This window comes from Oncorhynchus clarkii, chromosome 9 (genome assembly GCF_045791955.1).
Source record: "Oncorhynchus clarkii lewisi isolate Uvic-CL-2024 chromosome 9, UVic_Ocla_1.0, whole genome shotgun sequence".
NCBI classification, from domain to species: Eukaryota; Metazoa; Chordata; class Actinopteri; order Salmoniformes; family Salmonidae; genus Oncorhynchus; species Oncorhynchus clarkii.
In genome coordinates this window covers 21,054,369-21,070,833 of record NC_092155.1, presented here as the reverse complement: position 1 = coordinate 21,070,833, position 16,465 = coordinate 21,054,369, and the positions used below count along the sequence as shown (strand labels likewise).

The 16,465-nt window shown below is 46.4% G+C and overlaps 1 protein-coding gene across 5 annotated transcripts in view; it reads left to right on the top strand.

The window, feature by feature from the left end:
- LOC139416076 (chromodomain-helicase-DNA-binding protein 3-like) overlaps positions 1-16,465 on the top strand; it is a 57,701-nt gene that overhangs the window by 8,025 nt on the left and 33,211 nt on the right. For all 5 annotated transcript variants that reach the window (XM_071164336.1, XM_071164335.1, XM_071164333.1 and 2 more), the window contains exons 7-22: positions 638-770; positions 997-1,178; positions 4,685-4,957; positions 5,126-5,329; positions 5,567-5,784; positions 6,025-6,156; positions 6,374-6,470; positions 6,652-6,843; positions 6,990-7,190; positions 8,443-8,580; positions 11,177-11,298; positions 11,820-11,993; positions 12,217-12,358; positions 14,337-14,468; positions 14,561-14,678; positions 14,863-14,987. In XM_071164336.1, coding sequence (XP_071020437.1) covers positions 638-770; positions 997-1,178; positions 4,685-4,957; positions 5,126-5,329; positions 5,567-5,784; positions 6,025-6,156; positions 6,374-6,470; positions 6,652-6,843; positions 6,990-7,190; positions 8,443-8,580; positions 11,177-11,298; positions 11,820-11,993; positions 12,217-12,358; positions 14,337-14,468; positions 14,561-14,678; positions 14,863-14,987 — 2,583 coding nt within the window. The remainder of the gene's footprint in view (positions 1-637; positions 771-996; positions 1,179-4,684; positions 4,958-5,125; positions 5,330-5,566; positions 5,785-6,024; positions 6,157-6,373; positions 6,471-6,651; positions 6,844-6,989; positions 7,191-8,442; positions 8,581-11,176; positions 11,299-11,819; positions 11,994-12,216; positions 12,359-14,336; positions 14,469-14,560; positions 14,679-14,862; positions 14,988-16,465) is intronic.

The window sequence follows — 16,465 nt, the reverse complement described above, 5'->3', positions numbered from 1 at the left end:
CTCAGTCCAGCCTCTTTCAGCCTATTGCGGACAGTCTGAGCACTGATGGAGGGATTGTGCATTCCTGGTGTAACTCGGGCAGTTGTTGTTTCCATCCTGTACCTGTCCCGCAGGTGTGATGTTCAGATGTACCGATTCTGTTCAGGTGTTGTTACTCGTGGTCTGCCACTGCAAGGACGATCAGCTGTCCATCCTGTCTCCCTGTAGCACTGTGTTAGGCGTCTCATAGTACGGACATTGCAATTTATTGCCCTGGCCACATCTGCAGTCATCATGCCTCCTTGCAGCATGCCTAAGGCATGTTCACGCAGATGAGTAGGGACCCTGGGCATCTTTGTTTTGGGGTTTTTCCGAGTCAGTAGAAAGGCCTCTTTAGTGTCCTAAGTTTTCATAACTGTGACCTTAATTGCCTACTGTCTGTAAGCTGTTAGTGTCTTAACCACTGTTCCACAGGTGCATATTGATTAATTGTTTATGGTTCATTCCACAAGCATGGGAAACAGTGTTCAAGCCCTTTACAATGAAGATCTGTGAAGTTATTTAGATTTTTACAAATTATCTTTGAAAGACAGCGTCCTGAAAAAGGGACGTTACTTTTTTTGCTGAGTATATATCTAACTCAATCCCTTCCTCTCAGAGTGGTGATGATGTTGATGAGGAGGACTCGCTGCAAGAGGACTCCAGTGTCCACAGCTCCTCGGTCCGCTCCGACAGCTCCTCCCGGGTCAAGAAGAACAAGAGAGGACGCCCGGCCAAGAAGAATAAGAAAAGTAAACAAAATGTTCCATAAAAAAAGGTTATAAACTCTGAATCTGTCTGACTTATGCTCAGCATGTGATGTGTCTCTGTCTTTTCTCCTTCTCCCTCTCTCCCACCCCTCTCTCTTATCCCCTTCCCTTTTTTTCCCGTCCCTTTTCCCTTCTCTCTCTCTCTCTCTCTCTCTCTCTCTCTCTCTCTCTCTCTCTCTCTCTCTCTCTCTCTCTCTCTCTCTCGCAGTGCTGGATGAGGGTGAGGTGGAGGGGGATGGTTATGAGACAGACCACCAGGACTACTGTGAGGTGTGCCAGCAGGGAGGGGAGATCATTCTGTGTGACACCTGTCCTAGGGCCTACCACCTGGTCTGTCTGGAGCCTGAGCTGGAGAAGGCCCCCGAGGGCAAGTGGAGTTGCCCACACTGTGTGAGTACCGTACCGTAATCCTCAAAGTTGGTGTTAATAATCCTCAAGTCTGCCTATTTGACTGATTGTTTATGTCATCATTACAGACCGAGCTGCGTGTAATGCTACTGTTAGTGTGTACTCTATTCACAGTGAGCTTTCGGAAAGTATTCAGACCCCTTGACTTTTTACACATTTTGTTACGTTCCAGCCTTATTCTAAAATTGATTAAATTGTTTTTTCCCCCCCCCTCCTCAGTCTACACACAATACCCCATAATGACAAAGAAAAAAATGTTTTTAGGTATTTTTGCTAAATAAGAAAATGTCAAAACCCGTAAATATCACATTTACCGTTGAAGTCGGAAGTTTACATACACCTTAGCCAAAGACATTTAAACTCAGTTTTTCACAATTCCTGACATTTAATCCAAGTAAAAATTCCCTGTTTTAGGTCAGTTAGGATCACCACTTTATTTTAAGAACGTGAATTGTCAGAATAATAGTAGAGAGAGTGATTTATTTCAGCTTTTATTTCTTTCATCACATTCACAGTGGGTCAGAAGTTTACATACGCTCAATTAGTATTTGGTAGCACTTTAAATTGTTCAACTTGGGTCAAACATTTCAGCTAGCCTTCCACAAGCTTCCCACAATAATATGGGTGAATTTTTGCCCATTCCTCCTGACAGAGCTGGTGTAACTGAGTCAGGTTTGTAGGCTTCCTAGCTCGCACACACTTTTTCAGTTCTGCCAACAAATTTTCTATGGAATTTAGGTCAGGGCTTTGTGATGGCCACTCCAATACCTTGACTTTGTTGTCCTTAAGCCATTTTGCCACAACTTTGGAAGTATGCTTGGGGTCATTGTCCATTTGGAAGACCCATTTGCAACCAAGCTTTAACTTCCTGACTGATGTCTTGAGATGTTGCTTCAATATATCCACATATTTGTTTTGCCTCATGATGTCATCTATTTTGTGAAGTGCACCAGTCCCTCCTGCAGCAAAGCACCCCCACAACATGATACTGCCACCCCCGTGCTTCAAGGTTGGGATGGTGTTCTTTGGCTTGCAAGCCTCCCCCTTTTTCCTCCAAACATAATGATGGTCATTATGGCCAAACAGTTCTATTTTTGTTTCATCAGACCAGAGGACATTTCTCCAAAAAGTACAGTCTTTGTCCCCATGTGCAGTTGCAAACCGTAGTCTGGCTTTTTTATGGCGGTTTTGGAGCAGTGGCTTCTTCCTTGCTGAGCGGCCTTTCCGGTTATGTTGATATAGGACTTGTTGTTCTGTGGATATAGATACTTTTGTACCTGTTTCCTCCAGCATCTTCACAAGGTCCTTCACTGTTTTTCTGGGATTGATTTGCACTTTTCGCACCAACGTACGTTCATCTCTAGGAGATAGAACGCGTCTCCTTCCTGAGCGGTATGATGGCTGCGTGGTCCCATGGTGTTTATACTTGCGTACTATTGTTTGTACAGATGATCGTGGTACCTTCAGGCGTTTGGAAATCGCTCCTCTTTGATTTTCCCATTATGTCAAGCAAAGAGGCACTGAGTTTGAGGGTATGCCTTGAAATACATCCACAGGTACACCTTCAATTGACTCAAATGATGTCAATTAGCCTATCAGAAGCTTCTAAAGCTTTGATATAATTTTCTGGAATTTTCCAAACTGTTTAAAGGCACAGTTAACTTAGTGTATGTAAACTTCTGACCCACTGGAATTGTGATACAGTGAATTATAAGTGAAATAATCTGTCTGTAAACAATTGTTGGAAAAATGACTTGTCATGCACAAAGTAGATGTACTAACTGACTTGACATGTTAACATGACATTTTTGGAATGGTTGAAAAATGAGTTTTAATGACTCCAACCTAAGTGTATGTAAACTTCCGACTTCAACTGTACGTAAGTATTCAGACCCTTTACTCAGTACTTTGTTGAAGCACTTTCGGCAGTGATTACAGCCTTGAGTCTTCTTAGGTATGACGCTGAAAGCTTTGCACACTTGTATTTGGGGAGTTTCTCCCATTCTTCTCTGCTGATCCTCTCAAGCTCTTTCAGGTTGGATGTGGAGCGTTGCTGCACAGCTATTTTCAGGTCTCTCCAGAGATGTTTGATCAGGTTCAAGTCCGGGCTCTGGGTGGGCCACTCAAGGACATTCAGAGACTTTTCCCGAAGACACTCCTACGTTGTCTTGGCTGTGTGCTTAGGGTCGTTGTCCTGTTGGAAGGTGAACCTTCGCCCCATTCTGAGGTTCTGAGCGCTTTGGAGCAGGTTTTCATCAAGGATCTCTCTGTACTTTGCTCTGTTCATCTTTCCCATGATCCTGAATCGTCTCCCTGCTGTTGAAAAACTGAGTGGCTTTTAGCTTGCCACTCTACCATAAAGGCCTGATTGGTGGAGTGCTGCTGAGATGGTTGTCCTTCTGGAAGGTTATTCCATCTCCACAGAGGAACTCTGGAGCTCCGTCAGAGTGAACATCGAGTTCTTGGTCACCTCCCTGACCATGGCCCTTCTCCCCCGATTGCTCAGTTTGGCCCGGCGGAGTCTTGGGTTCCAAACTTCTTCCTTTTAAGAATTCTGGAGGCCACTGTGTTCTTGGGGACCTTCAATGCTGCAGAAATATCTTGGTACCCTTCCCCAGATCTGTGCCTCAACACAATCCTGTCTCTGAGCTCTATGGACAATTTCTTTGACCGTATGGCTTGTTTTTTGCTCTGACATGCTCTGTCAACTGTGGGACCTTATACAGACAGGTGTGTGCCTTTCCAAATGATGTCCAATCAATTGAATTTACCACAGGTAGACTCCAATCAAGTTGTAGAAAAATCTCAAGGATGATTCATGGAAACAGGATGCACCTGAGCTCAATTTCGAGTCTCATACCAAAGGGTCTGAATACTTATGTAAGTAAGGTATTTCAGATTTTTTATTTTATACATTTGCAAACATTTCTAAAAAAAAACAGTTTTTGCCTTGTCATTTTAGGGTATTGTGTGTTTATTGATGAGATATTTTTTTTATTTAATACATTTTAGAATAAGGCTGTAATGTATCAAAATGGGTATGGATAAAGTCAAGGGGTCTGAGTACTTTCTGAATGCACTGTAAGGTATCATCAGACATATAAACCCTACCGATGATGATAATGGATCAAATTATTTTATTTACTTATTACTTCCCCATGCACTCTTCTCCTGTCCTCCTCCTGTCCCCCTCCTGTCCTCCTCCTGTCCTCTTGTCCTGTCCTCCTCCTTTTCTCCTCTTCTCCTCTCCTGTCCTCCTCCTCTTCTCCTCTCCTGTCCTGTCCTCTTCCTCTTCTCCTCTCCTGTCCTCCTCCTCTTCTCCTCTCCTCTCCCGTCCTGTCCTCTTCCTCTTCTCCTCTCCTGTCCTCCTCCCCTCCTCTTCTCCTGTCCTCTTCCACTCCTCTTCTCCTCTCCTGTCCTCTTTCTCTCCTCTTCTCCTCTCCTGTCCTCCTCCTCTCCTCTCCTATTCCTCTCCTCTTCTCCTGCAGGAGAAAGAGGGGATCCAGTGGGAAGCGAAGGATGAGGACTTTGAGGAGTTTGAGGAGGAGAGTGAGGACATGGTGGTACCAGAGGTACCTGGGGTTGGACTGCTGGTAGGACTGGAGGAAGAGGAGGATGACCACATTGAGTTCTGCAGGGTCTGTAAAGATGGGGGGGAACTATTGTGCTGTGACACCTGCACTTCCTCCTACCACATCCACTGTCTCAACCCGCCCCTGCCTGAGATCCCCAACGGAGAGTGGCTGTGTCCACGCTGCACTGTAAGTCTTGTTTGTTTATCATTATGTGCACAATGCCACTATTAGGCCAAATGCAAAATGTCCACATTGTGTGGACAATAAAGCTTTCCTATTGTATTCTATTCAATCTACTCTACTTTACCTTACTCTAATTTATTCTGATTCTGCATTTTCGTCTTCTACCCCCAGTGTCCTGCTATCAAGGGCAGGGTGCAGAGGATCCTCCACTGGCGATGGGGCGAGCCCCCCGATCCTGTACCCGTGCCTCCCGCCCCCGATACCCCTCCTGATGCTCCTCCGCCACCCCCCATGAAGGGCAGGGCTGAGAGGGAGTTCTTTGTCAAGCTGACTGGACAGTCCTACTGGCACTGTACCTGGATCACTGAACTGCAGGTGAGAGGGAAATAGAGGGAGATGAGAGGAAAGGGAGAGAGAAGTAGGCAGGGAGGGAGGGAGAGAGAGAGAGAGTGAAACAGTTGGAGGAGAGGCTGATGTAATGATATGAAAAACGACAAGACGCTTAGCATGCAAGTATCCTACACACTTCCCTTCCTTGTTTTCATTCAACACATTCTCTCTTTCCTCCATCTATTCCTCTCTTCTTTTTTCTCTTCTTTACCATCCGTCTAGCTGGAGATCTTCCACTCTGTGATGTTCCGTAACTACCAGAGGAAGACAGATATGGAGGAGCCTCCCAGTCTGGACTATGGTTCCGGGGGAGAGGAGGAGAGTGTTAAGAGTGAGAAGAGGAGGCTGAAAGACCCAGACTATGCTGCCCTGGATGACAAGTTCTATAAATACGGCATCAAGCCTGAATGGATGATGGTCCACCGCATCATCAATCACAGGTACGTGTGCATGTGGGGATGGGGGGGGGGGAGCGGGGTTGGGGTGTGTGAGATGGGGGTGGGTGGGCGGGGTGTGTGTGTATGTGTGAGGCGGGTGTGTGTATGTATGTGTGTGTGTGCTAGTTTATTATTGTGTGCAGTTCTGTCCATAATGTGTGTGTACGTGTGTGTGTGTGTACGTGTGTGTACGTGTGTGTACGTGTGTGTACGTGTGTGTACGTGTGTGTGTGTGTTTCCCAGTATGGACAAGAAAGGGATATACCACTACCTGGTCAAGTGGAGAGACCTGACCTACGACCAGTGCACATGGGAGAGAGACGATCTGGAGATGCCAGAGTTTGTCATTCACAAGGCCAACTACTGGGCACACAGGTACTGGACTAGTGGACTGGCCAAATGGCATCCATGTTGGCACTTAACACTACTACAGTGAATCTGTCTTAATAATGTCAGTGTCAACATGGTGAACGTCACAGTTCTACATCACAAACCAAGTTTGGAAAACCTTGTATGCTGTTGTAAATAGCTCAGGGACACTGGATTGATGATTGATAGATTGATTGATGGATCAATTGATTGATTGGTTCAGGGATGAGGTGATGAAGGAGGCCCCAGACATGCCGAGGAGGATGAGGAGGATGAGGATGGAAGAGAGTGAAGACCCCCACAGATCACCTGTCAACGACGTGAGTTCTGATTGGCTCACTCACTCTGTAACGGCCACATCTATTGGTCGTCATTCCGGTAGCCGATCAACTCTCACTACCAAGTCAAAACTCTAGTGTCATTCTGTACAATGATGTCAATGATGTTTATCTCCATTTTTCCCCCCTTACATCACCATCCCTCTTTCTCTTTATCTTCCAGCCTACGATAAAGTACGAGGAGCAGCCAGACTTTGTGACGGCGACGGGGGGCACTCTGCACCTCTACCAGCTGGAGGGACTCAACTGGCTGCGTTTCTCCTGGGCACAGGGCACTGACACCATCCTGGCAGACGAGATGGGGCTGGGCAAGACTATCCAGACCATCGTCTTCCTCTACTCACTCTTCAAAGAGGTAGGATGGCACCGTTAGGAGCCCTGTGTTCTCTGTGCTATGCAAATTCCCTCTTGAGTATCATGTTGTCATTTTAATAGAATAATAAAGTATTCTATTCATCTTTGTATAAAAAAAATCTCTCCTACCCTCTTCCCCCCACCAAGGGCCACACTAGGGGCCCGTTCCTGGTGAGTGCCCCCCTCTCCACCATCATTAACTGGGAGAGAGAGTTTGAGATGTGGGCCCCTGACTTCTACGTGGTGACCTACACAGGAGACAAGGACAGCAGAGCCATCATCAGAGAGAACGAGCTAACCTTCGACGACACGGCCGTACGGGGAGGGAGGAAAACCTTCAAACTGAGGGTGAGGACGGACGGGAGGGAGGGAGGGGAGGAGGGGGCAGAGGAACGACATGAGAGAAAGCTCAGATCTGTTCATCCCATCTTCTAAAAAAGAAAAAAATCAAATATCTGCTTCTGTTTCTCTCTGTCCCTCTCCCTCTCTCCCCTCTATCCCCCCTCCTCCTCTCTCTCTCCCCCCTCTACCCCCCCTCTATCCCCCCTCCTCTTCTCTCTCTCCCCCCTCTACCCCCCCTATATCCCCCCTCCTCCTCTCTCTCTATCCCCTCTCTATCCCCCCTCCTCCTCTCTCCCCTCTCTATCCCCCCTCTATCCCCTCCTCCTCTCTCTCCCCTCTATCCCCCCTCCTCCTCTCTCTCTCCCCTCTATATCCCCCCTCTACCCCCCCTCCTCCTCTCTCTCTCCCCTCTATCCCCCCTCCTCCTCTCTCTCTCCCCTCTCTATCCCCCCTCTATCCCCCCTCCTCCTCTCTCTCTCCCCCCTCTCCCCCCTCTATCCCCCCTCCTCCTCTCTCTCCCCCCCTCTATCCCCCCTCCTCCTCTCTCTCTCTCCCCTCTATCCCCCCTCCTCCTCTCTCTCTCCCCCCTCTATCCCCCCTCCTCCTCTCTCTCTCCCCTCTCTATCCCCCCTCTATCCCCCCTCCTCCTCTCTCTCTCCCCTCTCTATCCCCCCTCTATCCCCCCTCCTCCTCTCTCTCTCCCCTCTCTATCCCCCCTCTATCCCCCCCTCCTCCTCTCTCTCTCTCCCCTCTATCCCCCCTCCTCCTCTCTCTCTCCCCTCTATCCCCCCTCTATCCCCCCTCCTCCTCTCTCTCTCCCCCCCTCTCCCCCCTCTATCCCCCCTCATCCTCTCTCTCTCCCCCCTCTATCCCCCCTCCTCCTCTCTCTCTCTCCCCTCTATCCCCCCTCCTCCTCTCTCTCTCCCCTCTATCCCCCCTCTATCCCCCCTCCTCCTCTCTCTCTCCCCCCCTCTCTCCCCCCTCTATCCCCCCTCCTCCTCTCTCTCTCCCCCTCTATCCCCCCTCCTCCTCTCTCTCTCCCCCCTCTATCCCCCCTCCTCCTCTCTCTCTCTCCCCTCTATCCCCCATCCTCCTCTCTCTCTCCCCCCTCTATCCCCCCTCTATCCCCCCTCCTCCTCTCTCTCTCCCCTCTATCCCCCCTCTATCCCCCCTCCTCCTCTCTCTCTCCCCTCTATCCCCCTTCTATCCCCCATCCTCCTCTCTCTCTCTCCCCTCTATCCCCCCTCCTCCTCTCCAGAGAGAAGCCCCTATAAAGTTCCATGTCCTGTTGACGTCCTATGAGCTGGTGACGATAGACCAGACCTCCCTGAAGTCTATAGACTGGGCCTGTCTAGTGGTGGACGAAGCCCACCGCCTCAAGAACAACCAGAGCAAGGTAGGCTGCACCTGTTTGGTTTTGTGTGTGTGTGTGTGTGTGTGTGTGTGTGTGCGTTTGTACTGTTTTTAACTTTGGCCAATCAGATCACGTCTCTCTGTTCCTACTCCCCCGTCCTACACGCTGCAACTCAAGAAGGAGACACCAACACAGAGAATAGTGAGGCGCTGGACAGAGGAGGCAGACTCAATGCTGCAGGACTGTTTTGAGAATACTGATTGGAATACGGTCAAAGATTCATCCACCCAGGACTCATCCATCAACATTGAGGAATATACATCGTCAGTCACAGGCTTCAATAGGAAATGTGTTGATGATGTTGTACCCACAATAAGAATCCAGACATACCCCAAGCCGCTGGTGTAGTGGAGGATATACGCAGGTATATGCCATATACCCACTTATTCTTCAGTGGGCATTGCTGTATACTCACTTCTTAATCACCAGAAGCTCCATTCCATGTTATACTGATTGAGGACATCTAGTTGAAGGCGTAGGAAGTGCTTCCAGATCCATATCTTATTTGCAAGTGGATAGGCGATGACTTAAAATTAGACATGTATTCAGAATTTCACTTCCTGTTTGTAAGATTGCCTGCCCTATTAGTTCTGTTATACTCACAGACATAATTCAAACAGTTTTAGAAACTTCAGAGTGTTTTCTATCCAATAGTAATAATAATATGCATATATTAGCAATCTAGGACAGAGTAGGATGAAGTTCACTATGGGCACGCAATTCATCCAAAGTGAAAATACTGCCCCCTATCCCCAACAAGTTTTAAGCAGGTTACCTTAGTGTTCTTGGGCACAGGGACTATGGTAGTATTACTGACTCAGACAGGGAGTAGTTGAACATGTCAGTGAAGACATTTGCCAGTTGGTCAGGTCATGCTCGGAGTACACATCCTGGTAATCCGTTTGGCCCTCCGGTCTTGTGAATGTTGACCTGTTTAAAGGTCTTACTCACATCGGCTGCGGAGAGTGTGATCTCACAGTCGTCCGGAACAGCTGAAGCTCTCATGCATGTTTCAGTGTTATTTGCCTCGAAGTGAGCATACAAGTTATTTAGCTCGTCTGGTAGGCTCTTGTCACTGGGCAGCTCTCAGCTGTGCTTCCCTTTGTAGTCTGTAACAGTTTGCAAGCCCTGCCACATCCGAAGAGCGTCGGAGCCGGTGTAGTACGATTCGATCTTGGTCCTGTATTGACGCTTTGCCTGTTTGATGTTTCGTTGGAGGACATAGCAACATGGGTGGCTAACATGATTAGGATGATGCCTTTGGCTGCTAGACAATGAAACAAAGTTGAAAGAAAACCAATAGAACACATATGAGGAAGTCTCTATAAAAAATAGTAGCCTTTACGTTTCTATGGTGGATTTTGGCTACATGCTACTTTGAAGCAAGGTAAGACATGCCTCATAATATGAAGTAAAACCAATTAAGGAACAGGTCAAATATAGCGATGCTAATGAAAGGCAAACCCATCTTCTGGTAGATTGAAAGGCTTTCCCAAAAACCTTCTCCATTAAATGTTAGCTAGATGCAAAGTATCCTACCTGTCAGAAACAGATCATGATTATTTGCATAATTCCAGTGGCCATTTCCTTTGCAAACTCCATCTCATGTGCTAGAAACATGCTAATCAAACAATAGTGCTAGGTGCCTGCACACGTGAAGTAAAGGGTAACTTTTTTCAAAAATCAACATTTCTTAGATTTTCCCAGATCTCAAAGGTGGTCTCCTGATGTGGTTTAAGCATTGTTATTGACTTAGAACATACAATTATGTTGTTTTTCTGTTAAAAACCGTGTGACTTTGAGAACGAAAACCTGGAAAATAAATTGGGTAAAATCTGTAACCTGTACATTTCTGACTCAGTTTATCAGTTTCAATAGTAGGCCTACTATTAGCCTACTGCATAGAACAGCTTGGGTTGGCCTGACTGTGAAAGACCAATGTGGGATTTATCATTGTAGGTTCATAGTGTATGTAATTGTTTCTCAATTTTTCAGACAGGGTGCTTTTCCTTTGCCGGACAGGCCGTTTGGAGAAAAAATGGCAAAATTTGAGTATACCTACTTTTCCAGGCACCACTACACCACTGCCCCAACCAAAAACCCTGGATGAACGGAGATATCCGTACAATGCTGATAGCCCGTACTGCAGCATTCAATGTCAGCAGAACGAACCCCGATGACTTGGTGGCACGCAACGCGTACAAGGCGAGCAGCTACGCAAATCCATTAGGGACGCCAAAGGCAATACAGACTCAAACCTTGAATTGACGTTCGACAACTCAGACTCACTCCGTATGTGGCAAGGACTACTACACACTACCAAAGACTACAAAGGCAAATCCAGCTGTGAGGTGCCCACTGAAGCCTCCCTCCCAGACGAGCTCAACACATTCTATGCTCACTTCGAGGAAGACAATACCGAGCCATCCAGGAAGACTCTCGCTAATCATAAAACCTGAAAACTTCACAAATACAATTTGAAACCTTACAGAATTTCCTCTTGAAAGACAATGAACGTCAACAATCAATCAATCGTTGAATCAATCAATTAATTATTGCCTGTGCTTTCTCTCCTCAGTTCTTCAGACGTCTGAATGACTATACGATTGACCACAAGCTGCTGCTGACTGGTACTCCTCTACAGAACAACCTGGAGGAGCTGTTTCACCTGCTCAACTTCCTCACTCCCAACCGTTTCAAGTAGGGTAACACACGCACACACATATTCACATAATGGCTGTGTTTACACAGACAGACTAATTCTGATCTTTTGCCACTAATTGGTATTTTGACCTATCAGATCAATAATTAGGCCAAATATCAGAATTGGGCTCTCTGTGTAAACACAGCCATATAAACACATACGCATAACATGTACATATAGACTGACACCGACTTGGACGTATGTGGATGTATAGATGCACACACTCATAGGCTGTGTTTAGACAGGCAGCCCAATTCTGATCTTTTTCCCCCACTAATTGGTCTTTTGACCAATCAGATCAGCTCTGAAAAAGAGCTGACGTGAAAAGATCTGATGTGATTGGCCAAAAGACCAATTAGTGGAATCGAGCTGCTTGTCCAAATGCAGCCATATATGCAAGCAAACCACTCACACACAACACAGCCATGCATCTCTACTTCTATTTGCATGTTTTCAACCTAAATAGCCTCCATTCACCAGACATGCTTTCACTCTCTCTCTCTCCCTCCCTCTGTAGTAATCTGGAGGGGTTCCTGGAGGAGTTTGCAGACATCTCCAAGGAGGACCAGATCCAGAAGCTCCATGACCTGCTGGGTCCCCACATGTTGAGGAGGCTGAAGGCTGACGTCTTCAAGAACATGCCGTCCAAGACTGAGCTCATCGTACGAGTGGAACTAAGCCCCATGCAGAAGTAAGAAGGAGCGGGGTGGAGAGAGAGTGGGGAGGGGTGGGGGAGGATGCATGGAGGGAGAAAGGAGAGGAGAGGAACGAAAGGACAGGAATAGTGAAAAAGAGGGAAGAGAGGAGGGAAAGGCGTATGGTTGACAAAGAGACTGAAAAAGAGAGAGTGACAAGATAATCATAAAAATAATCACACACTAACTGTGTCTTTCTTCATTGATGTATTATAAAAGGAAATACTACAAGTTGATTCTGACGAGGAACTTTGAGGCTCTGAACTCTAAAGGAGGAGGTAACCAGGTGTCTCTACTCAACATCATGATGGACCTGAAGAAGTGTGCCAACCACCCCTATCTTTTCCCTGTCGCCTCCATGGTAACTATGATCATAATGATACACTGAGTGTACAAAACGTTAGGAACACCTGCTCTTTCAATGATTGACTGACCAGGTGAATCAAATCATATCAAATCGAATTTGTTGGGGCGGTATGCGAATTGGAGTGGGTCTACGGTTTCTGGGATGATGGTGTTGATGTGAGCCATGTCCAGCCTTTCAAAGCACTTCATGGCTACTAACATGAGTGCTACGGGTCGGTAGTCATTTCGACAGATTACCTTCACTTTCTTGGGCACAGGGACTATGGTGGTCTGCTTGAAAGATGTAGGTATTACAGACTCGGTGAGGGAGAGGTTGAAAATGTCAGTGAAGACTCTTGCCAGTTGGTCCGTACATGTTCTGAGTACACGTCCTGGTAATCCGTCTGGCCCGTGGCCTTGTGAATGTTGACCTGTTTAAAGGTCTTGCTCACATCGGCTACGGAGAGCGTGATCACACAGGCATCTGAAACAGCTGGTGCTCTCATGCATGTTTCAGTGTTGCTTGCCTCGAACCGAGCATATAAGGTATTTAGCCCGTCTGGTAGGCTTGCGTCACTGGGCAGCTCACGTCTGAGTTTACCTTTGTGGTCCGTAACACTTTGCAAGCTCTGCTTTGCAAGCCTTATGGCCATAAATGCGGCCTTATGGCTCATTGAATGCGGTCTTACTGCCAGTTTCGGTTTGTGGTGGTAAATAGATGGCTATGAAAAATATGGTAGATAGAGTGGTCTACAGCTTATCTTGGTAGATAGTGTGGTCTACAGCTTATTATGTTGTACTCTACCTCAGACGAGCAATACCTCGAGCCTACCTTAATATTAGACATTGCGCACCAGCTGTTATTTACAAATAGACACAAACCCCCAACCCTACCAGACGTAGCTGTTCTGTCCTGCCGATGTACGGAAAACACAGCCAACTGTATATTATGCGTGTGGTCGTTCAGCCACGACTTGGTGAAACATAAGATATTACAGTTTTTAATGTCCCATTGGTAGGATAGTCTCGAACAGAGCTGTTTTAGTCTCGAACAGTGTTTTCTACAGTGTTTGCACGCTAATAGAACAGATGGTAGAGGTGAGTTACCCTCTTGCCGACGAATTCTCACCAGGCACCCTGATCTGCGCCCCCTGTATTTCCTTATTTTCTTCATGTGAATGATGGGGATTTGGGCCTTGTCTGGGAGCAACATTATACCCTTCGTGTCAGACTCATTAATTAAGGTGAAAGCTATGGTCCCTTGTTGATGTCACCTGTTAAATCCACTTTAATCAGTGTAGATGAAGGGGAAGAGACAGGTTAAAGAAGGATTTTTAAGCCTTGAGACAATTGAGACATGGATTGTGTATGTGTGCCATTCAGACGGTGACTGTGCAAGACAAAATATTTAAGTTGCCTTTGAACGGGTTATGGTAGGAGGTGCCAGGCGCATTGGTTTCAGTGTGTCAAGAACTGCAATGCTGCTGGGCTTTTCACTCCTAACAGTTTCACGTGTGTACCAGTAATGGTCCACCACCCAAAGGACATCCAGCCAACTTGACACAACTGTTGGAAGCATTGGAGTCAACATGGGCCAGCATCCCTGTGGAACGCTTTCGACACCTAGTACTCCATGCCCCGACGAATTGAGGCTGTTCTGAAGGCAAAAAATGGTGCAACTCAATATTAGTGTATATTATCTTAAGTCACATTTTCAACAGTAAGGACACTGTAATTCACCTCTGAATTGCAAAACGGTGACACATTCTGGTAGGTTTGAGTAGTATAGCTACAATTGTATTCAGCCTATTATTTCAGTCTAAGGGGGGAAAAAACCTAGGAATATGCATTAATGTAAACATGACCACAAATGTTCATGTAAATGAAAGAGTTTACATTCTTTCAGTTATTCAAGTTCAATAAAGAAGTTATATCTATATATAATGTATATGTCATCACATGGCCATGGTGTGTTGTCTTTACCGTGGTATTAGGAAGCCCGCAAGACGGCGAGCGGAGCGTACGAGGGCATGGACCTCACAAAGGCTTCTGGGAAACTGACTCTGTTGCAGAAGATGATGAGGAAACTGAAGGACCAGGGACACCGGGTGCTAGTCTTCTCACAGGTTGGTACACACACGCAAATACAAACATGCGCGCTGTTAGCAGTTCCGTAACCATTTCTCTTCTCTCTCCTGCTCTCCTCCCTCCCTGGTAGATGACTAAGATGTTGGACCTGTTGGAGGACTTCCTGGACTTTGAGGGTTATAAGTACGAGAGGATCGACGGAGGAGTCACAGGAGCTCTGAGACAGGAGGCCATAGACAGGTTCAATGGTGAGGCAGACGCTCAGTCTACTGCAGGTTCTAGAAACAAATACAAATATTTCCATTTAGATGAAAGGGAACATTGCGATTTTTTTCCTTCTCATTATCAGTGTCTAATCCAATTTATTTCTCTCCCCCATCTCACTTTCTGTATCTCCTTCTCTCTCTCTTTCCTTCTGTCTCACTCTCTCAGCTCCTGGTGCTCCTCAATTCTGTTTCCTGCTGTCCACCAGGGCAGGGGGTCTGGGTATTAACCTGGCCACAGCAGACACTGTTGTCATCTTCGACTCAGACTGGAACCCCCACAATGACATCCAGGTAGACTGTCACTTGAATGTTGAAATAATTTCCATTATCGAGAAAAAAAACACGTTTTAAGGACATTCATGTAGAATTTACATACATTTCCATGCACTTAATTTTTGCTCTTTAAACATCATACAAACAGTAAATAAATGGCTAATCTGCCTTTGCCTTCCATCCTGCTAGCTAACGTTTAATCGCTGGAAAATAAATGGGACGAACAGAAAGCACGTATATACCTACCAACAGGACATTAAAAACTGTAATATCTTATGTTTCATTGAGTCGTGGCTGAACAACGACATTAAGAACATACAGCTGGCGGGTTATACACTCTATCGGCAGGATAGAACAGGAGCCTCTGGTAAGACATGGAGCGGGGGCCTATGCATATATGTAAACAACAGCTGGTGCATGATATCTAAGGAAGTCTCTAGGTTTTGCTCGCCTGAGGTAGAGTATCTCATGATAAGATGTAGACCACACTATCTACCTAGAGAGTTTTCATCTGTATTTTTTGTAATTGTCTACATACCACCACAGAGCAATGCTGACACTAAAACCGCACTCAATGAGCTGTATACCGCCATAAGCAAACAGGAAAACACTCATCCAGAGGCGGCGCTCCTAGTGGCCAGAGAATTTAATGCAGGGAAACTTAAATCAGTTTTACCTAATTTCTATCAGTATGTTAAATGTGCAACCAGAGGGAAAAAAAATTCAAGACCACCTTTACTCCACACACAAAGACGTGTACAAAGCTCTCCTTCCCCATCCATTTGGAAAATCTGACCATAATTATATCCTCCTGATTCCTGCTTATAAGCAAAAATTAAAGCAGGAAGCACCAGTGACTCAGTCTATAAAAAAAAGTGGTTAGATGAAGCAGATGCTAAACTACAGGACTGTTTTTCTGGCACAAACTGGAATATGTTCTGGGATTCTTCCGATGGCATTAAAGAGTAACCCGGAAGCTTCTAAGAAATCCCGCTATGCCCTCCGACGAACCATTAAGCAGGCAAAGCGTCAATACAGGACCAAGATCGAATCGTACTACACCGGCTCCGATGCTCGTCGGATGTGGCAGGGTTTGCAAAATATTACAGACTACAAATGGAAGCACAGCCGAGAGCTGCCCAGTGACACAAGCCGACCAGACGAGCTAAATAACTTTGATGCTCGTTTCGAGGCAAGTAACACTGAAACATGCATGAGAGCATCAGCTGTTCTGGACGAGTGTGTGATCACGCTCTACGCAGACAATGTGATTAAGACCTTTAAACAGGTCAACATTCACAAGGCTGCAGGGCCAGACGGATGACCAGGACGTGTACTGCGAGCATGCGCTGACCAACTAGCAAGTGTCTTCACTGACATTTTCAACCTCTCCCTGTCTGAGTCTGTAATACCAACATGATTCAAGCAGACCACCATAGTCCCTGTGCCCAAGAACACAAAGGTAACCTGCTTAAATGACTACCGACCCGTAGCAC